General features: G+C 42.7%; 1 protein-coding gene across 2 annotated transcripts in view; it reads right to left on the bottom strand.

The window, feature by feature from the left end:
- Window positions 1-18,477, bottom strand: part of ptpn4a (protein tyrosine phosphatase non-receptor type 4a) — a 54,823-nt gene that overhangs the window by 10,043 nt on the left and 26,303 nt on the right. Inside the window, exons 3-18 of one of the 2 annotated variants that reach the window (XM_062402529.1) lie at window positions 17,718-17,825; window positions 17,350-17,392; window positions 16,385-16,463; window positions 15,792-15,836; window positions 15,333-15,385; window positions 12,239-12,359; window positions 11,690-11,777; window positions 10,563-10,651; window positions 7,382-7,445; window positions 6,963-7,135; window positions 5,941-6,009; window positions 5,331-5,468; window positions 4,845-5,006; window positions 1,080-1,239; window positions 453-536; window positions 259-315 (exon numbers count right to left, since the gene is read on the bottom strand). In XM_062402529.1, the coding sequence (XP_062258513.1) occupies window positions 259-315; window positions 453-536; window positions 1,080-1,239; window positions 4,845-5,006; window positions 5,331-5,468; window positions 5,941-6,009; window positions 6,963-7,135; window positions 7,382-7,445; window positions 10,563-10,651; window positions 11,690-11,777; window positions 12,239-12,359; window positions 15,333-15,385; window positions 15,792-15,836; window positions 16,385-16,463; window positions 17,350-17,392; window positions 17,718-17,825 (1,533 nt within the window). The remainder of the gene's footprint in view (window positions 1-258; window positions 316-452; window positions 537-1,079; window positions 1,240-4,844; window positions 5,007-5,330; window positions 5,469-5,940; window positions 6,010-6,962; window positions 7,136-7,381; window positions 7,446-10,562; window positions 10,652-11,689; window positions 11,778-12,238; window positions 12,360-15,332; window positions 15,386-15,791; window positions 15,837-16,384; window positions 16,464-17,349; window positions 17,393-17,717; window positions 17,826-18,477) is intronic. The other variant, XM_062402530.1, reaches the window with a different exon arrangement.

Below are 18,477 nucleotides of genomic sequence, written 5' to 3'. Positions count from 1 at the left end.
GGAAGAGGGACGACAGGTGGAAGAGGAAGGGAAGACACAAATGGAGGTGAGATCGATGAAAGTGACACATCTTTGCGTAATGTAAAATGTATTTAATGAAAGAGCAAATGTTTTCAGATTCAAAAAGGCTAAAGCTGAGGTTCCTCGTGATGCTGTATTTTCTGTTACTCAACATGTCAGAGAGAATAAAGAGTAGGAGAGGAACTGTATTTACTCATCTTCTGACTCATGACTCATGTGAGGTGCTTGTTGACTTACTGGTGTTCCCGGAGCTACTCTCGACACGATGATAGGCATCTTCTGGTCAGCTCCACCCTGGAGAAACAGACACACATGTTAACAGCACAACCGACCCTTCCACTCAGAGACAAGAACCAAGTCAGATAAGGAGCGTGGATGATGGAGATGATTTGTGCCAAGGGGCAAAGGAAGCGTCACACCGCAGCTCTCACCTTCACATTGAAGCCGAATCGTCCGTGCTCATCGGGTCTCATCTTGATTAGGACCAAATTATCATGAGGGACGACTCCATTCAGCTGAACACAGACAAACACGTCAAATTCACATCCTTGGTTCTTCCATATCATCCTCCTCCTCCTCAGCGGTGGTTATAGCTGAGCTTTCAGTTGGAATGTTCTCGATTAAACATTCACAACTTAATATTGAGAGATTCAATTATGTATTCATGACCACTAGTGGGCAGACCAAAAAACAAGTTAATAGTTAAAGCCGGCAGTTAAATGAATTGGCCCTCTGGGGACAAATTAAGTTGTTTTGAATTGAATTTGAGTTTAAACTGTTTTACCAAAAAATAAACTATATAACTTTATATCCTGCAGACAAAATAAATCTTTGATTGGAGTTATGGTTATGGCCATATGATGAATGCAGAGCCAAATTTCCCAGTGACTTTATGTTTGTATGGGTTTGTCTGCTGGCTATGAGAGGGGGGGGACGACAGCTACTGTGTCCTGACTGTACGGTTAATGTGTGTCTTCATTATATCTTCCTTCAAATATGTGAGAATGGATATCTTCCCTGATTTAATCAGTGTTGGTGTCTCGTGCTGCTACACTGACCGTTGTCTTGTCAGCGTTGACGGGGACGTCGTACATCTCGTTGAGGTGGTTGTCCAGGAGGCTCTGTTGAGAGTGGGCCTGGATGATCTGGCTCAAGGTCTTCCTGCTCAGCTGCTTGGGAGGCAGAGCTGGAGGCAGACCGTCTAGCCCCTCCGGAGACCTGACCGAGGCAGAAGGAAACACAGTCAGCCTCAGAGGAATTAAACAATATAAAGAAAAGCGATCGAAATAACAGCTTCTTTGACCAAATAATCTGACTATAGAACAACAGGCTCTGGATGTGTTGATATGTTTCTTAACCTCTACAGATCCCACCATAGCACTTGCAACTTATACAAATAGATGTAGGGATATTTTAAAGATGGTCCACACCAGATGCCACAAACCCACAGGTACAGATCCAGACATGACTAACGGAGCTGAAGGCCTCCCTGTTTGTTAAAGAGGTGGGCTTCACAGAGGGAGACGGAGACGCAAAGAGAAAAACAGATAAAGGGGAGTAAGAGATTGCAAGAGAAAGAGAGGCTTAATAGCGCTGTGTTAGTCACAATGCATTAACCTCAATAAAAGGAAGGACAACATCCCCCGCCATCATCCAGACAATAAAAGGCAGTCAGTGAGGAAGGTGGAACCACACAGTCAGTCAGGTAATGCTTTCAGCAGCATCATGGCTCCCACTCTCTGGGGGGGGGGTAAAAGCCCATCATTTCACTCCATGTCTGCATCTCTCTCCCCTTCTGTGTGTGTGTGTGTGTGTGTGTGTGTGTGTGTGTGTGTGTGTGTGTGTGTGTGTGTGTACAGGCACTCCTTAGGGCTGGGATCACCAGTCAAAGAGCATTGCCTATGTTGTGGCTGCTGCTGCTGGTGCCACTTTGTGTCTTAACTACACACACACACACACACACATAAACTAACATTTGTTATGGGTCAAAACCAGGTCAGGCTCTCAGCGGGGGGGCCGAGCGCAGCGGGCCTCAGCAACGACTGCACATCCTCACTTTCCTCATCACGACACAGACGAGTGAAACGGATATGAAAGGATCTTCATACCTGACCACTGCTTAGCCAAGACCCTGGAGTAAGGAGATTCAAACTTTGTCCACACAAACATAATCAAAGCCTGTTTTATATGACAAACTTTGATTGTAAATCCTTAAATATCCCTTTTTTCTGGTAAATACATCGAGAGCGTAAAATCTCGCAATGTTCTAAACAAATAAATTCCTAGATGCACATCAAGATTTAATAGGTTCTGTCTTCTTCACCCATGTTCTATCTTTCCATAGATTGACTATTAACCTACTTGGCAGAGGTGATAACATTTCCAGTGCACACGCCAATTTTTTTTTTTACTTGAATGATTCTATACAGAGAAACGGGTTTGACTAGAGCAAACACAGTAATTTATCATAACATAGTATATGTGCTACAGTGCTTTGTATAATTGTACATTTCAGTCTGTGAGATGTAATATGCAGTGGTTCTCTTAACGGATCATTTTCCCTCCACGCATCTAAAACCAGAACATTATAGAGTCTGCCGGGTTATGTGGGACACGTGGCTGATTCTAATGCAGTTTTAAACTGGAGGAAAATGTTGCAGGAACTAAGTGATTGACCTGAAAATATATGATGAAAAATACATCATGGTTCATGAATCTTTAAAATCAGGGACTCACTGAATCTAATGTACGTGGGGGAAAGAGATAATTATAACACGGAAGATTTAGAATGGATCGCTCGCCAAAACCAAAATGGAATCTTGATTGAGACATCACAATGGGGCTCTAGATAACTGGAGCAAACAAAATCAAGAGAGATGATTATAATAACGTGATTTTTTTTTTTTTTTCAATGGACAATAATCCCCTTTTCGAAATGGCAACCAGTAAACAATCTTCTGAATTTCTACAGCCAAGTACTAGTATCTGAGATTAGGAAAGGCCAGTCCACCCACAGATCTGAGTCTCTGAAGGATTTCTGTTATCGTCCCAGTGATGTTCAGGGCCCAGATAAAGAATAAACTATTCCAATCAACAGAAAGTGAAACGTTCATTTTAACCGAGTCCCTCTGTGTGATGAACAGTACTTGTCCAAATGAATCCCATTTACGGAAAGTCAAACATCATGGAAACAGCTTGAGTACATATCGTGGTGAAAATATTTAGTGTTTCAAGCTGAATGCAGTTGTGGGTTAATCTGCTTGTCGATGATATACTAAGATAATAAAGTGTCTTTATGAAGAGGAGGTTTTTAAAAAGGCGTTTGACAGAAACGTTTCTGAAAAAGGCTGAAAATCAACCAGGCTAATATTTGGTTTCGTAGTTTCCCTGGAAGTGAAAGTCCTCAACCTGACTTGGAAATGGATGTAATTTGTAAAATAGAACTATTAATCATAAAATATGTTGTTTTGAAAATAACTGACTGTGATGATGAATAAACCAAATCAAGCATATGAAAAAAAAACATGCACGGATAACGAGAGTTCATCTTTTGGCTCTGTAACAAACTGATGAGCTAACAACTTGGCATTTGGATGTCTGTGTGTGTTTGTATGTGTGTGTAGGCAATTGAACTACCACTATCATGTTACTTAATCACTCTGATTTCCAACTGAGTGGTATTCCAACTCTCTCTAACACAAATCCAAATATAAAATATATTCCATTCCTTTCAGACAGACTAACTAAAACCTTATCCCTTCCTTTAACCATGCCCAAAACATGTCTAACCCTAACCTCAACCTAACAGTTCACATCTCAACCATAAACTCAACAAGGAACTCAGAAGTTATGTTTTGCCTCATATAGGGACTGGGCTTTATACCCAATGAGCTCTACTGGTCCTGACAAGATCTGAGTTTATGTTAGAAAAGGTCCTGAAGAGGTAACAAAAACAAGCACACACACACACACACACACACACACACACACACACACACACACACACACACACACACACACACACACACACACACACACACACACACACACACACACACACACACACACACACACACACACACACACACACACACACACACACACACACACACACACACACACACACACACCTTCTGTGTCAACAGACGATGCATGCCATACACAAGTACAGACCAGTCCAGACCCTCAGCGTGTGTGCGTTATAGATCCACAGCTCACTTTAAGCTGAACTCCCCCCCCCCCCCCCCTTTTCTTTCCTTTAACTAAACGCCAGCTAAAATCCCAAGATTCTTTTCTACTTTTGTAATTTTTAGGATCTGAAACATCAGCGTGGAACTTCATTAGTTGAAGGAATCCACCACACGTTTAATAGTGTGTGAGCACAATAAGGAAAGCATTGCTGTACAGAACAAGCTCTCCGCCCTGCTACCCGCCATAAACACATTTTACAGGCTGTTTTTCAAAGGCTTCTTCTTTCCAATGGGGCGGCCTAAGTGACACTGGGAGAGGGTGTAAACTTTTGGGAGAAGCCACAGACACAGACAGACATTTAAAAAGCAGTCAACTCAGCAATGGGCTCAGACAGAGTGGCACTAACACTGATGAGTAAAAATTTAACTTCAAAATTAAAGGGCGGCTGTTTTTTGAGGGGTGCTTTATTTATGAGGCAGTGAATTAAGAGTGAAATCGGCTGCTCTGCAACCGCCTTAGAGGTTGATTCTATCCCCAAAGAAAAACAACTATAAAGAAAGTGGGCGTGATGTGCATCAAAAAACAAATATACATCTGAATTTCATCAACCATCCGGCCGCGGGGAGACTTACGGTGTGGAGTCCAGGCTGATGCTGTTGGCCTGCGTGGACGACGCCGACTTGTGATTACAGGAGAAGACCGGCAGGCTGGGTGAGGCGTGAATCACGTGGTCCACCAGGTGTCCGACAGACGAGGGGCGTAACCGAGTGCCATCTTGGACAAACAGTGAGTTTCTGTCAAAGACACGCGAGGACACATCATGTTAAAGGACTGCAGATATAACCGTTCTGCAGCATCCAGCATTCTGAGGACCAGACACATTTCTTAGATTTATTTTTTTAGCAACATTAATAAACACTTTGATCTGTATTCGTTACTTTAAAACTACAATTCACTTCAGTTTTCAACTGAAAGAATACATCTCTATTTCGGACAGATAAACATTTGCTGTTAAAACTGTAATTTAAAAAGACTTAATTCACATTTCCACTGCCAATCTTCTGCAGTGAGGCTGAACTGAACCTCAGCCCGGTATGAAGCCTGCAGCTTGGACTCACTGATTGGGCGTCCCAGGCGGCGAGCGAGTGGGCAGGCTCTGGGTTTCCAGTCTCTCATCTGATAGGCTGTTCCTGCTGACCGACTCCCAGTCCATTCCGCCCACCAACCTTCTGGACAGTGGCTTGCTGGGAGACCTACTCCAACCAAGACATTAATTCATTTGTGGCCAATATTAGTACAAATGATTAGCGATCAGTTTTTGGTGTTTTGAGGATGAAGAGGCAGGGGGGGGGGGCCTTAGCTGCTAAAATAAGGTTTCCAAATTTTTTTTGTGTAAATCTTGTGTGTTGTTGGCTGGATATATAAAGATGGATGGTGTGTAACTGTGCTTCTGATGGTGAGTAAAGTAGTGTGTGAACCTCAATGTCTTTATCTACAGTTGTACAAATTAAAAAGAGAAGATGCAACATGAGATTAAAGTTTAAACCCAATCTGTCAAAGTTGCGAGTAATGTAATGCTGCTTAGTAACTTGTAAAGTTAAGTATTTCAATGAGCAATGTCGTAACTTTCCTAGCACTGATGATACATTCAATTTAATGTGGATTTGATCTCCCCCTCAGAGTCTTGTAATGTCTGGATTAAACTAATCAAGAAAACATGTCCCTTACCTGGCAAATACTCTGTCCTTGATGCCCTTGTCCTTCCCATACTGCACAGACTGCACCTCTGTCCGCCCGCTACAGACACAAACAACAAAAACAAGTCAGTGGACTAAACAAAAAAATAAATAAAAAAATATCTAACCAGGGTGAAAATCCAGATTCTTCTGCAATAATGATGCCACATGGAAACAAAACACTTCCTCAAATCTCTGTGTAGAATTGGGCCATAAAATGAACAACCAACACTGAGTTGAGCACAGACCGGGGACACAAACACCATGATACACTGTTACCAACACAAAATTCACACTTCAAATGTCCGTCAATGTCTCTCACACTCACACAACTACACACACACAGAGTAAGGGCCAACATCAGAGCCCGGCTCATTCATGTTGCAGTGCTGCTGGTTAATAATACATCACAAGACATCAGAGGTTCAGTTCCTCTCGCCCTCATATTTCATGGAGAAAGGATTTTAAAATAATGCGCTGCCGACCGAGTGAAACAAAGATGTCACAAGGCGACGTCATAATCCAGCAAGGTGGTAAAGGCTGTATAATTCTATGCCCTCAGTCCCTGTTCCCACGTACTGTGTATCAAATAAAAGTATTGTTTTAATTTGAAACCGCAGCGTGTTTGTGTGTCTGTGAATTAATTGCACAGGATGCTAGTCCATACACAAAGAAACGATTCATGCAAAGACACAAACAAGGTGCTTCTTCCTTTTTGGAGGTAAACCTTGAATAATTAAAACTATGCTTTTCTGAGGCCTGGCAGCACGAGAGGCTCCCACTACTCCCAGTGTCTCAGCCTGAATGAAACAAGTGCATTATCTTCACAAGTGGTAAAAACATGTGCTTTCGTTGGTGTTTACTGGGAGTGGGACTGATGCTTGGAGCGACGGGTAAACACACACAAGTTGCCCATGAATATCAATGCAAATCTTCTGTGAGCTTCTGTCTATGCTTTGTCAATCATCTCCATCTTCCCCTGTGAGTGTAAATCACGCGTCGTCTTTTCCTCACCAGTATCTGAACTTTGAGCCCAGCGTGAAGTAGTGAGCGAAGAAGTTCTTCTGTGGCGGGATGGGCCGCTCCAGCCTGAAGAACGTGTGGTGCTCCACGCAGGCCTTCCACAGGTTCTTACAGGCCCGGTAGTTGACCATGTTGAAACCCAGCAGCGTCTCACGGGTCTCGGTCTGTGTCCGGGGACAAACAGATGGGACAATGAACAACAACTCACAAAATTCAGCATGGGAGTGTGGGATTAAGGCAAAGTCAACCAGGACACGGACAGCAGGGGGTTAATCTAACACTCATTATACACACACACACACAAAACTAATGTCTCCTGTATATGCACACATTTAAATACATAGTCAGACTACACTGATAACAACAATGTGTGTGTGTGTGTGTGTGTGTTTGTGTGTATGTACACCTACCGCCTCTCTTCTCAGCTGGACGAAGAACTGTTTGCACTTGAAGGAGATTTTCACTATTTTCAACCTGGGAAGCAGGAAAAGGGAAAAAGAAAGTTGGTGTTTTCACAGTTGGTGAGCACAACATCTGTAAGGAGACAGATGCTCAATCTTTACACTAAGATAAATGTAAATATCTAGTGTTAATGTCAACAAGTCACAATGTGCAGATGTGATAAAGTCGAGCAGTGTCTAGTTTCATTAATTGCTCTTATTTTAAACCTTCGACTATTATATATGCAAATATATTCTATTTGTATGACGGCTAAAATCATTTTACAGAAAATGACTATACATGGCGATGCAGGAGGAAACATTTTTTGCCTGTAAAGCTCTGATTGGCTGTCTGTGTAAAACAAGCAGAAACAGACATTATTGAGAACACTAAACTTAACTTGAACCCTGGGGAAACATTTTAGAGATTTGGACGATTATAAGCACTGGGTCCAAATGAGGCACATTTAATAACTTTAAAAACTTCTGAATTAAAAGTGATATGTAAATGAAGGTTCTTGGAGAGTGTGAGCAATTTTCGGCTGCACAGCATGAACTTGTAATGACTGACCCTCAGGCACATCCACTTTCTTTGAAAGGTTAAAACATTAAATACAATATTTTCTGTTTGATTTTGTCATTAACAAATTAAATCCCAGTCACACTCGCTCCAGTCCACCGTGCATCAGAATATACATATGAGATGACACATTCCTAACTGGAGATGTAGATACAAGCCCCAAGACATCTCCTTCTGGAATCTATGACCAGACGTGAACAGCAGACTTCTGAATGAATCAGCAGTTCTTCAAGCGAGCTGACCCACGTGTCACATGGCAACTGTTCATTTAACCTCTGACCCCTTCCTCCCTCCATCGCTGGAGGGAGCGGGTAAGAGCACCGGAGTGTCCCAGTGTTCCATGGAAGCCTGTGTGTGTTCTCATCTCTCAGTGTGTTATCATGTGTGGAGCATAATGACATAATGTCAGACACTGCACACGCGCTGCCTGCTGATGAGCAGCAGAGAAACATAATCCATGTCAAGAGCTCCGGTGCTGCTACGACTCATTGCTCCCCGCTAAATATTTTTTACATACTGACTCACACACACACACACATGCACACTTGCAAACACTCGCACAGTCGCACACATGCTTAGGCAGGGTGTGAGTCATCAGATCTAAGTGCGGCTTATTTTTCAGGCTGCTCTGAACAGAAATAGGAAAGAGACAAACAAATCTAAATGTCTCTTTTGGGACTCTTCTACTCCCCCCCCCCCCCTCCCTACTATTCAGATCCTTCGTTGTCCTACAGGTCAATGGACAAAAATAGAGAGGGGGTAAGACAGGAAGACAGAAGACAGCATGGAGAAACAGTGCAGGCTGGAAAAAGACCGAAGACAAGGCAGAAAGAATAACAGCAGAGTGCATGGGCTTAGAGACACTTTACCATTCTGCCTCTCTCTCCCTCTCTCTCTCTCTCACACACACACACACACACACACACACGCCAGAGGACAGCTGCCGGGGACACCACTGTTGCTCTCTATATTAAGCTCAGCGGCTTGGATATGCACACACGCTAACTTGCTGAAGTAGTTTGTTTTTTTGGTTCAACCCACTCTTTGTCCTCACCAAATTCTTTACCCTGAAATTTAACAGTTTGTCTTTTTGTCGCCCGCTGGAAGGTCCTCAGGTCCCGGGGGATTGTGACTTAGGACCCCACATTGCAATTAAGACAAAATCCTTCAAGATGTAAAACCCTTCATGAGCACAGAGACACGTGCACTCAAACTAATCTTAGCACAAACATCTCACTGTTGTCGGACATACACTGATGTCCACACACACCAGCTGCTATGTCCATTTGGTTGGGGGGGCTGTGTTGTGTGTGTGTGCGGTGTGTGTGTGTGTCTATGTGTGTGTGTTAAGCCTCCACATGAGGGATCTATCTTTCGGAGTTACAGGGGTATTACTAGGCACCCATTAACATTTAGCCTCCCACAGTGCAGCAGCAGAGTATGGGCGATTTCCAAGAATCAATGCTTTTGAGAGAAAACGAGAGCAAGAGACATGATGAGAGAAGAGAATTAGAGGTAAAAAGAAAAAGCAGATTTGATGCCTGTGATATTTCCAGGAAACCTCGTTTAACATGAATCCAACCTCACCGCTCCACGAGAAATCTGCTTAATCAAATGCATAATTCTCCAAACGATCAAATGAAGCTTAAACATTCAAATGCCAGATCAATAATCAGAACCTGAGAGGTCAGGAAAAAAATATCACGAAGCACAGTTCTCGGCAGAGAGGTTTCCTGGAGGCAGTTGAAGAGAAGCCGGCTGCAGGCTGATTGGCACAGAGGAGGGTTTGTGACAGGGACATCCACAGCTTCATTCAGAAGCAGATCTATCTGAGGCTGAAACACCAGAGGAGCGAGCCCTCTGAGCTCGAACCACAGAACACAAGAGGGTAAAGATTCACCTCTGAAAAATGGAGCTGCTCAAAGGGACTGTGTCTTTAAGTTTGAAAGTATCAATGAAAACAACACCTTTTTATAGCAATGCTCCGTTTCTCATGCCAGGTTTCCTCTTGGCAGGTGTAACTGAACTTCTGATCACACATTTTGTTTTTCCACATTTCACACAAGTTTTTTTTTACTTGCTTGTAAACATATTGGTTAAACTTTGGTTCAGTTGGAATCTCTCTCTCTCTCCCTCTTCCTCTCACACTAAGAAAGTTCCTGTTGAGCTGGAACTCGTGAGGGGAATGTTTTTTCTGAAGTGTCCCACAAGGTGAAGTACTCCATCCTTTTCATTCCTCTACCCTCAGTGACATCATCATGGTCTCTGCTGCCACGGCGGTGATCACACATTTATTAAATCCATCACCACTGCATCTCACTCCACCCTGACCACCCTGACCAAGCTGCCTCACTGAAATTAAATCCTGGTTTACGAGCCAACTCCGAAAAACATAGCTGTGACAAATGTGGTATTTGTGTGAGAATATTCTCTCACTATCAACAGCTCCGTGCTTTCTCACTCCCACACAACTGGAAGTAACCGCTCTTTGAACTCCAAGATGTACGTGATACCGACCCTGGTACTTAATAACCCGTGCAATGTAATGTTCTGGAGGTGTGTGTCACTCACCATGGGAAATAGTTGATCCGTACCCTGTTCTTGAAAATCACGATGCCAGCGGACATCACCCCGATGAGAATCTCTGTGTTGCTCTGGTCCTGCAGAAAGGGGAACACCGTGTTTTAAGGAGGGTGTGTGTGTTTGGTTAAGGTGACAGCGGGGGGGGGGCAGTAGTAGAGACTAACGGGACAGACAGAGAGTGGGAGAGTTCAACAGACCCAAAACTGGATAGGCTTCCTCGCTGCTACAAAACATGCTGAGGTTACTGAAAACAAACCAAGAGACGACGCAAATAAGAATCTGCAGGGGATCAGAGTCTGTGAGGGAGGGTGGGGTCGGTGTGAACTTAACATCTATAGTAAACAATATGTTGTGCAACATGTTTAAACTTTCGTCCTGATTGATGACGTAAATCAGAAATGTCATTCTGTTGAATATCCACTGGTGCTGCTTGTGAAACTGATGATGACTGAATCCTGACATGTTTTTCTGGGGCAGCTTGAAGAAGAAAATGAAACTTGACTTTTTAAGAGTTTTGCCTTAATATAAATCATGAGCAGACTAAGTTGGAAAACCAGCCTCAACTCTGATTCCTCCACTTTCTGAGTAGCTTGGTTGAATGAATCTAAATGATATCTGTTGCTATTGTATGTGTCTGTTATAATGGCTGCTGTATGCCACCCTGCAGCATTTCTGCAGGGTGTGGGCATCAAACACATCACCTCCAACCTTTTACACCACCGAGATGCTGGGCTCCATGTGTTGCTAGCGGAATGAAAACAGTGTCGTATCAACCTCGATGTGAAGGTGGGGGAGGGACAACCTTTCACATTTTGGGACACCATGATATCAATTTGAATCCCGGTTGTTGGAGGTGGATATTGATTTGGTTAGCTTGCACTGCTCAGGGTTTGGATGGGGGAGGGGGAGCAGAGATTTCAAAGATACACAGATTTGTGTAACTGAACGCTCTGCCTTTAAGAAAATCACATCACACATTGGATAAACTGCAACACAGAAACACGCACACAAGCACAAACTTACAGATTTCTCTTTAAGAGACACAAACACACACACACACACACACACACACACACCAGAAGAGACCAGCAGACATGAAATAAAACCTGACTTACCCTTGCATAGTGCAGCTCTACCCCGTAGAGCTCTAGCGTGCGTGCTGTGTTCAGATAATTAAACTCTGACTGGGCAGGAGATAGACCGCTGAGAGGAGGGGAGAGGGAGCACAAAGACAGAAGGGGATGGGACGATGTGTGTGGGAGCAAAGAGAGCGGGGGTGACAGGGTAGGTAGAGATGGAGACACATGGAGGGAGGTGGAGAGACAAAGAATATTAAAATCAGAAATAAAATGCACTAATGGCAGAGAAAAGGTCAGATTGACTGCAGCACGTGATCATTTAGTGTTTGTGCTCGTGCAGATCTGCAGGTGCAAGCTCTCATAAACTGTAGGATTTCTACAGGGCTCATTATGATGTACACTGGTGTCAGAATTAATTAAATGCAACAACCAGAATCATTTAAACATTATTAAACATGATGGTGGCTCTGCTGCTAAGGAAGATAAACACACCAGTTCATATTCAGGTCCAGTTGCATGCGTCAGATATCACAGTTGTATTTGTGTGTGTGTGTGTGTGTGTGTGTGTGTTGTGTGTCAGTGTACCTGTGCTGCTGGTGATGTTTGGCGACCTCTTTGTGGAAGTCTTGTGGGGGGTTGGGGATGAAGCAGTATTCGGACAGATAGCCAGAACTGTGCTCCGCTTCACTGTAGTCTCCTATCTCAGCTGCAGAGACATAGGGATAGAAGGAATATATCAAATCAATATATCAGCATTTTGTCAAATTAACAAGCACAGAAGAGGAAAGACTGAAGGGACCTTAGGACGACAGAGAGGCCTTAATTCTGTGAACATAGATATGCTTCATATGAAATGTAACTTTAATGCAGATCAAGTATGTTTTCTGACCAACATGTTCAGGATATGAATGTTTTTGTCATCTTAAAATGGCACTTGATCTGTGTTTCCTTCTCTACACTTCCTCAAACAGCCATCATCTCACCCTGTGCAGACTTCCTGTATCTAATTCAGCATTTGCCGGCTCAGGAAGACGTTCGAAAAATCACTTAGCGGTGAAAGAAATAACAAATCTTCACACCTTAGCTGCAAAATGTTCTCACAGCCTCCGACAATCCTTTTTCTATTGAGCGTGCAGAAACCTCAACTAACACCACACGGAAAGACACAGAGTGCACTTAGCACAGAAGCATATTGACGACATCAGGGGATTAAAAGCCGAGTGCTGCTTGTTCAAAGCAGTAATACCACATTATTTTTAATGTCATTTGTATACAAGTGTGTCTGTGTGCATTAATATATATTTTTAATTTTCAGCAGCGCTAGAAGGCTCTGTTTTAACATATTGAGATCTCTCAGCCATCAACCAGGGCCGTCCAGTACATTGGGTATGATAGTGTGTCAATATATGAAATAATCAGGTCAAAATATAAATGATAACTATAGATCAATAAGGATTCCCATTCAGGTGTTGGTCCTTTTCTTCTTAAGAAGAGTAATTCATATAGAATATGACAAGAGGCTTTAATATGTGACAGGAGAAAACCATAAAAAGTGACGTACAGTGAAACGATAGCTTTCAGCACCTTCAGAGACGAAGCACAAAGTGAATCCCAGAAGCCATTAGCTCACTGGCTGGCAGTTAACTCAAGTAGTCCCTGGACTAACCTAGCGGCCGGCAGCCGGAGCACATCGACCAACAAATCAATCCAAGCTCGCCCGCTTATTGATGCGCACTCGACTCCAGGGAGCAATATATGTACGGTCAATAGCTGACGTCTCAGAACACCAGGGTAATGCTGGGGCTTTATTTTATGCAGCGGTTATTACTTTTAGTGTTTAACGTTAAGGACGATGAATTACAAAGACAAGCTGACAATCTGATCTCTCTTTTTATTCGCCTTTTGATGTGAAATCCATACTCGGCTGCAGATTGGCCAGATTAGCTTGAGCTCAGGCTCCTTGTAATGATGCTATTGACCAACAGAGCACAAACAACATGTCCATCTCACCAATTTTGGTGGAGTTTCTGTACATTCAGGCATTGTATTTTAATCCAAGTGTGCACGTGTTTGTGTTTACTGCCAATTAACAATGGAGAAAAAACTCTGTCTATTCCTCACCTATAGTGAGGTTGTGCTTGACCCCTGAGGTGAAACAATGAGGTGTAATGTAACTCTCATTCATTTATTTAGTTTGATTTATTATTATTTTTACTTTTGTGTTTTCAGTGTGCACAGAGTCTATTTGATTTTTGATGTCTTGTCGACCTGCCCTGTCAATCCTTGGTTATATACTGTTTGTTAATGTATTTATATTTGTAGTTCTGAAAAACAAAATAAAATATTCCCCCAAAAAAGAAACACAATGCAAGTGCACAAAAATAGCTTGGGAAATAAAGAGTTTAATGCTAACATATTTAATACTACATTTTTTAATTAAAAACTGAATTAAAGCCCAAATCTACTGCTTCAAACACCTTCATTCCTGAAAAAAAGCTTTGGTTTCCAGACAGTATTTCAAAGACGAATGTAGGTCTAGTGGATTTGTAATGTTTTGAGAATGCAAAGCTTTAGTTTGGGATTTAGACTGATCAGCGCTGGCACTCAGGCCGGGCGAACTGAATTAGCAGCATAGCAGCTGCTTCAAGCTGTTTTTCTCTTTTATCCAAAAGCAAACATTTATCTTCATAATCTGGGCTTGCACTGACAGCATGGATCTCCTCTGCAGACGATGTGTGTAATTGTGTGTTAGTGTTAATGCGAGCGGCTGTGTGTGTGTAAAAGCAGTGGTGTCATGATGTTGGTAGTCTGGGCCAAATCTCCTGTGTGACCTATATACAGTGCTGTAGCCGTGCAAATTCCCTGCAAAATAATGCCGGCGAGGTGGAGGACAGAAAGAAAGCGGAGTGGGGGAGGGACAGAAAAATGAGGGGGATAAGCAGAACGGGCTGAGGAAGACTAAACACAGATAAGAGAAAGAGACAGAGGGGCAAAAAACAGGCTGCGTGAAAACAATGAGCAGCCGCAAAAAGAGAAAACGCGAGTGTGACACACCGGTGTGTCAGGAGTCATTATTCTGATGACAGAGGGGCCCAGTCAGCATTTAACCCACAACGCTAAATCACAACAGTAGATGAGATTAGCGCCGAGGCTGAACCGCCACTGGTGCAGGCTGGTGTTTAACCAGTGGGTTTGGAAAAACACAGAGCGATAGAACAGGGGCGTGCAACATTCTATTTGGTTGCCAGCTGCTTGAGGAGCATAGGGATTTTGGGCTGTTTATAAATGAAGTGTTGATATTATTTATAGTTATTTGTTCTTTCAGCAGCGAAGCACAATGAGAGACTCGCAAATTTGTGTAGAAACACAACATCCACTGGGCTCGGGTTGCTATCACCCTCACATCTTTCCCATTCAGTACAGTATCTGGTTCACAGCACCAGTCCTAAACTGCAGAAACAAACAAGATACAATCTCGTAGAATATTTATAGCCCTTAAGTTAATATCATATATCACAACACGGCTTAATTGAATCATAATGGCTTCAGAGCAGCAGCTATAAATGCACTCTAGCAACCACAGCCATTACTTTTAACAGCGTGTGTAGCTACAGAGAGGCCTAATGAATTGCCTCTTCATTGTTATGTAGACTGGGTGTATCCGGGGAGCACTACTTACATTGAACAGCATAGGACGCCAGCAGCGCGGCTGTGTTGTGTGGACAGGGCAATCTGGAAGCCACAGGAAGACAACACACGGGCGTGTAAGGAAACACACACAGACACACACACACACACAGAGAGATGACTCAGCCTTGGATCAATACAAAAGACTATACAGTTCCATTTAAGAAAGAACAAATTCAACATCTTAGAGAGTAATGGCGATACAGAAATGTGGGTTTTATCAATTATCTGAAGAACTGAGAGAGAAAAAATAGAAGTGTGTATCTCCATTGACAAAAATAATACTGAGAATGTTGTGTGTTTTTAACAGCTGCCCAATGACGTTGTGAGAATTGTTTGTATATAAACTCCTCAAGTCACAAACCTTTAACTCAATCGAAACCAATGATAATAATAATCCCCTATGAGGGCACATGGCAACATCTAATACACAAAGGCTCCAGATACTCACCTTCCAGTTAATATATCTTGCTTGATCTGGAGAAAATATTGATATCTGAGGAGGGGGGAGAAACAACAAGAGACCAGTTAACCATCAAATCAAATAGAGATTAATTATCAATAATGTGGCCGCTCTCTGAATTTGTCCCGCCAGAGTTTCATAACGAAACAGCTTTCTACTCATAATAACATCCAGAAATCTGCAGCTCTGTGTTTTGCCCGCTTGCTGCAGCATGTAGCGTCTCACTCAGATCGAAGGGCCAAGTATTCACTGTTACTAGCTGCATGCAAAGTGTTGATAAGGCTCGAGGAGCGAGACCGCGGCTGAGAGGCTGAAATAAACACCAGGCAGAAGGGACGATATGGCGCCGGGACACCTCCTCTGCATGTTGTTTATGTCGAGCGTTGCGTTGCGGACCTTATGTTTGCAGAACACGAGGTTGGACTGAAACCTCGATACAAAACATAGCAGCTTATCATTTTTTCTTTAATGAGCCTGTGGGAATATCCATTTTTTAACCTGATTTACTTACAATCTACAGAAAGGAAGTAGATTAACTCTTCCTACAGAATACACACCAGTGTGCAATAGTTCTCTCTTACCGTGTGTATTCTTCCTGAAGTTTTCCCGGGTCTGTCACAAAGAATTTGACTCTGAAGCTCAAGTTGTGGGGAGAGCCTCCTGAGGAAAAATGATAGAAAAAGTTAGTGGAATGAAACATGAACAGAAACTGTATATGCCCTGTAAGCTGTATAAGCTATATGTAAGATTATATAATGTACAAGCCTAGTGGATTTCTTCTTACAGTCAAAGTCAGCTGTTGTGACAAAGTGTATGTACATGTTATCTTTCGTTTTCCACACATATTAAAGACATGCTACTGGCATAATGCCTTTAGCTCAAATGTGTATTTTCTTATAAGTCTACATTTATACAAACGCATCGGCCCATTCGTACATGGTGTCTAATACCTCACTGGTTCAGAAGAGAAACAGAGTTGAAGCTCAGTTCAATCATTGCTGGAGGACGACTGCAGATCTTACTGGGGCCACTTCTTAATTCTACATGTTACAAATTCTATTACTCGTAAAAAATAAGAGTTGAGTTGAAATGAAGTTTAATCACTGCTTAAGGCAGATTCAAAATTTTATATCACACTTACGGTGCACTGGACAATTTTGCTTTAGGTAGGAGGAGTATGTTTCTTTTAAACATCGTAGAGGCTAACCTCTTGACAGTCGAACCAGATTGGAAGGCTTGGAGAAATGGGGGTTGTGCATGCACATATTGCACTGAGCAACACAAAGTTTTCATAGGTGGATAAATTGCTGAGTAGCATCTGCACCTAGCAGCAGAAACACACATTCTCTGTTCAAATTGCCATTCACTTCAATTGTACTGGATTTGGCTGCAATGTCGTTTACCCCTGAAACTCCAGAAGTGTTCTCTGGACTCAGACACTTTACCCCTCCCCTCCATCGGCATAGTGTCTTTTAAGACTTTGTGATGTTTGCTTCCGATGGACTGAACTGGTTTGTTAAAGTGGAGTGTTGTGGATTTCACCTACTTTTTAACTGTTTCCTGATGGGCTTGTTGGGATCGAGCCAGCGCTGTAAAATATTGATCAAGAGACACTTAGAGACACAGCAACGCTTCCAAAGCATGACTACACAAGCTAAATTATTCACCAGTAGCCTCTCACACACAGACACACACACACACACTCACTGACAAAGTAAATGCACAACCTAGATAGGTATACGCACAAAGAGAGGATATATCTGATTTTATGAGACTGATCCAAATACAGAGCCTCTCTAGAGTCCTCCTACAGGTTTACACATGTACCTTCATATACATACACACATAAACACACACACACACATGCAGATTGACAGGGACAGGCAGCCTTCTCTTAAGGTAACTGACACTGACCGGTGTATCTGAGGAGTCATCAGTCAAGTGCAGGCCGAAGTAGTCCCTCTCCGTCAGCTCCAGGTGCTTAAAGACAGCATCCAGCAGCAGCTGGCCATGGTCCGACTTCTGCAGAGTGAAGAGACACAAAACAGAGAATTAATTACAGAATCCTTTACACGGTTTGTTGTTTTCAGTGGAAGTTCACAGAGGGAACAATAAGAGTTTGAGAATGAGCACTGGGAACCAATTAAACCACCTCCAACGCCAATATCCACTTTTCCCACCACAGATGTGTAAATTATTTAAACAATTACTGCTCCAGAAATATTTCTGGAGTTCAGACTCATCTGAGATTAACCGGTGTTGAGACATTTTTTGTATCTTTCCAACCGCATATGCTATAACATTCTCACATATTTATCTATTCTTGTACAGCGTATAACACCATCTGACGACTCTCTAGCAATCGAGGGACGTTACATTGCTCTAAAAATATTGCAGAAACGTGGTGGGCAAAGAAATGTGTCAAAGTTTAACCCTGAAACCAACATCTGTCTGGGGTCAAACTTGTATAACGGAGAAACATGGAAAGAAAAACACCAGGACAGTTTTTAAATCAAGTTAATCATCGACCACAAGCTTTGACAGGGTTTAGCTTGTGCTTTCTGAAGTTTAATTCAAAAGGCTTCTAGGTGGGGAGCGTTCAGCGCTGCAATCGATATGCATCAGCGAAGAGGTTGTGCACTTTGTGTGAATCAAAATGTTATAACAATGATAG

Source organism: Platichthys flesus, chromosome 13 (genome assembly GCF_949316205.1).
Source record: "Platichthys flesus chromosome 13, fPlaFle2.1, whole genome shotgun sequence".
Lineage (NCBI taxonomy): Eukaryota > Metazoa > Chordata > Actinopteri > Pleuronectiformes > Pleuronectidae > Platichthys > Platichthys flesus.
The sequence above is the reverse complement of the archived record's forward strand: the minus strand, read 5'-3'. Positions and strand labels throughout refer to the sequence as shown.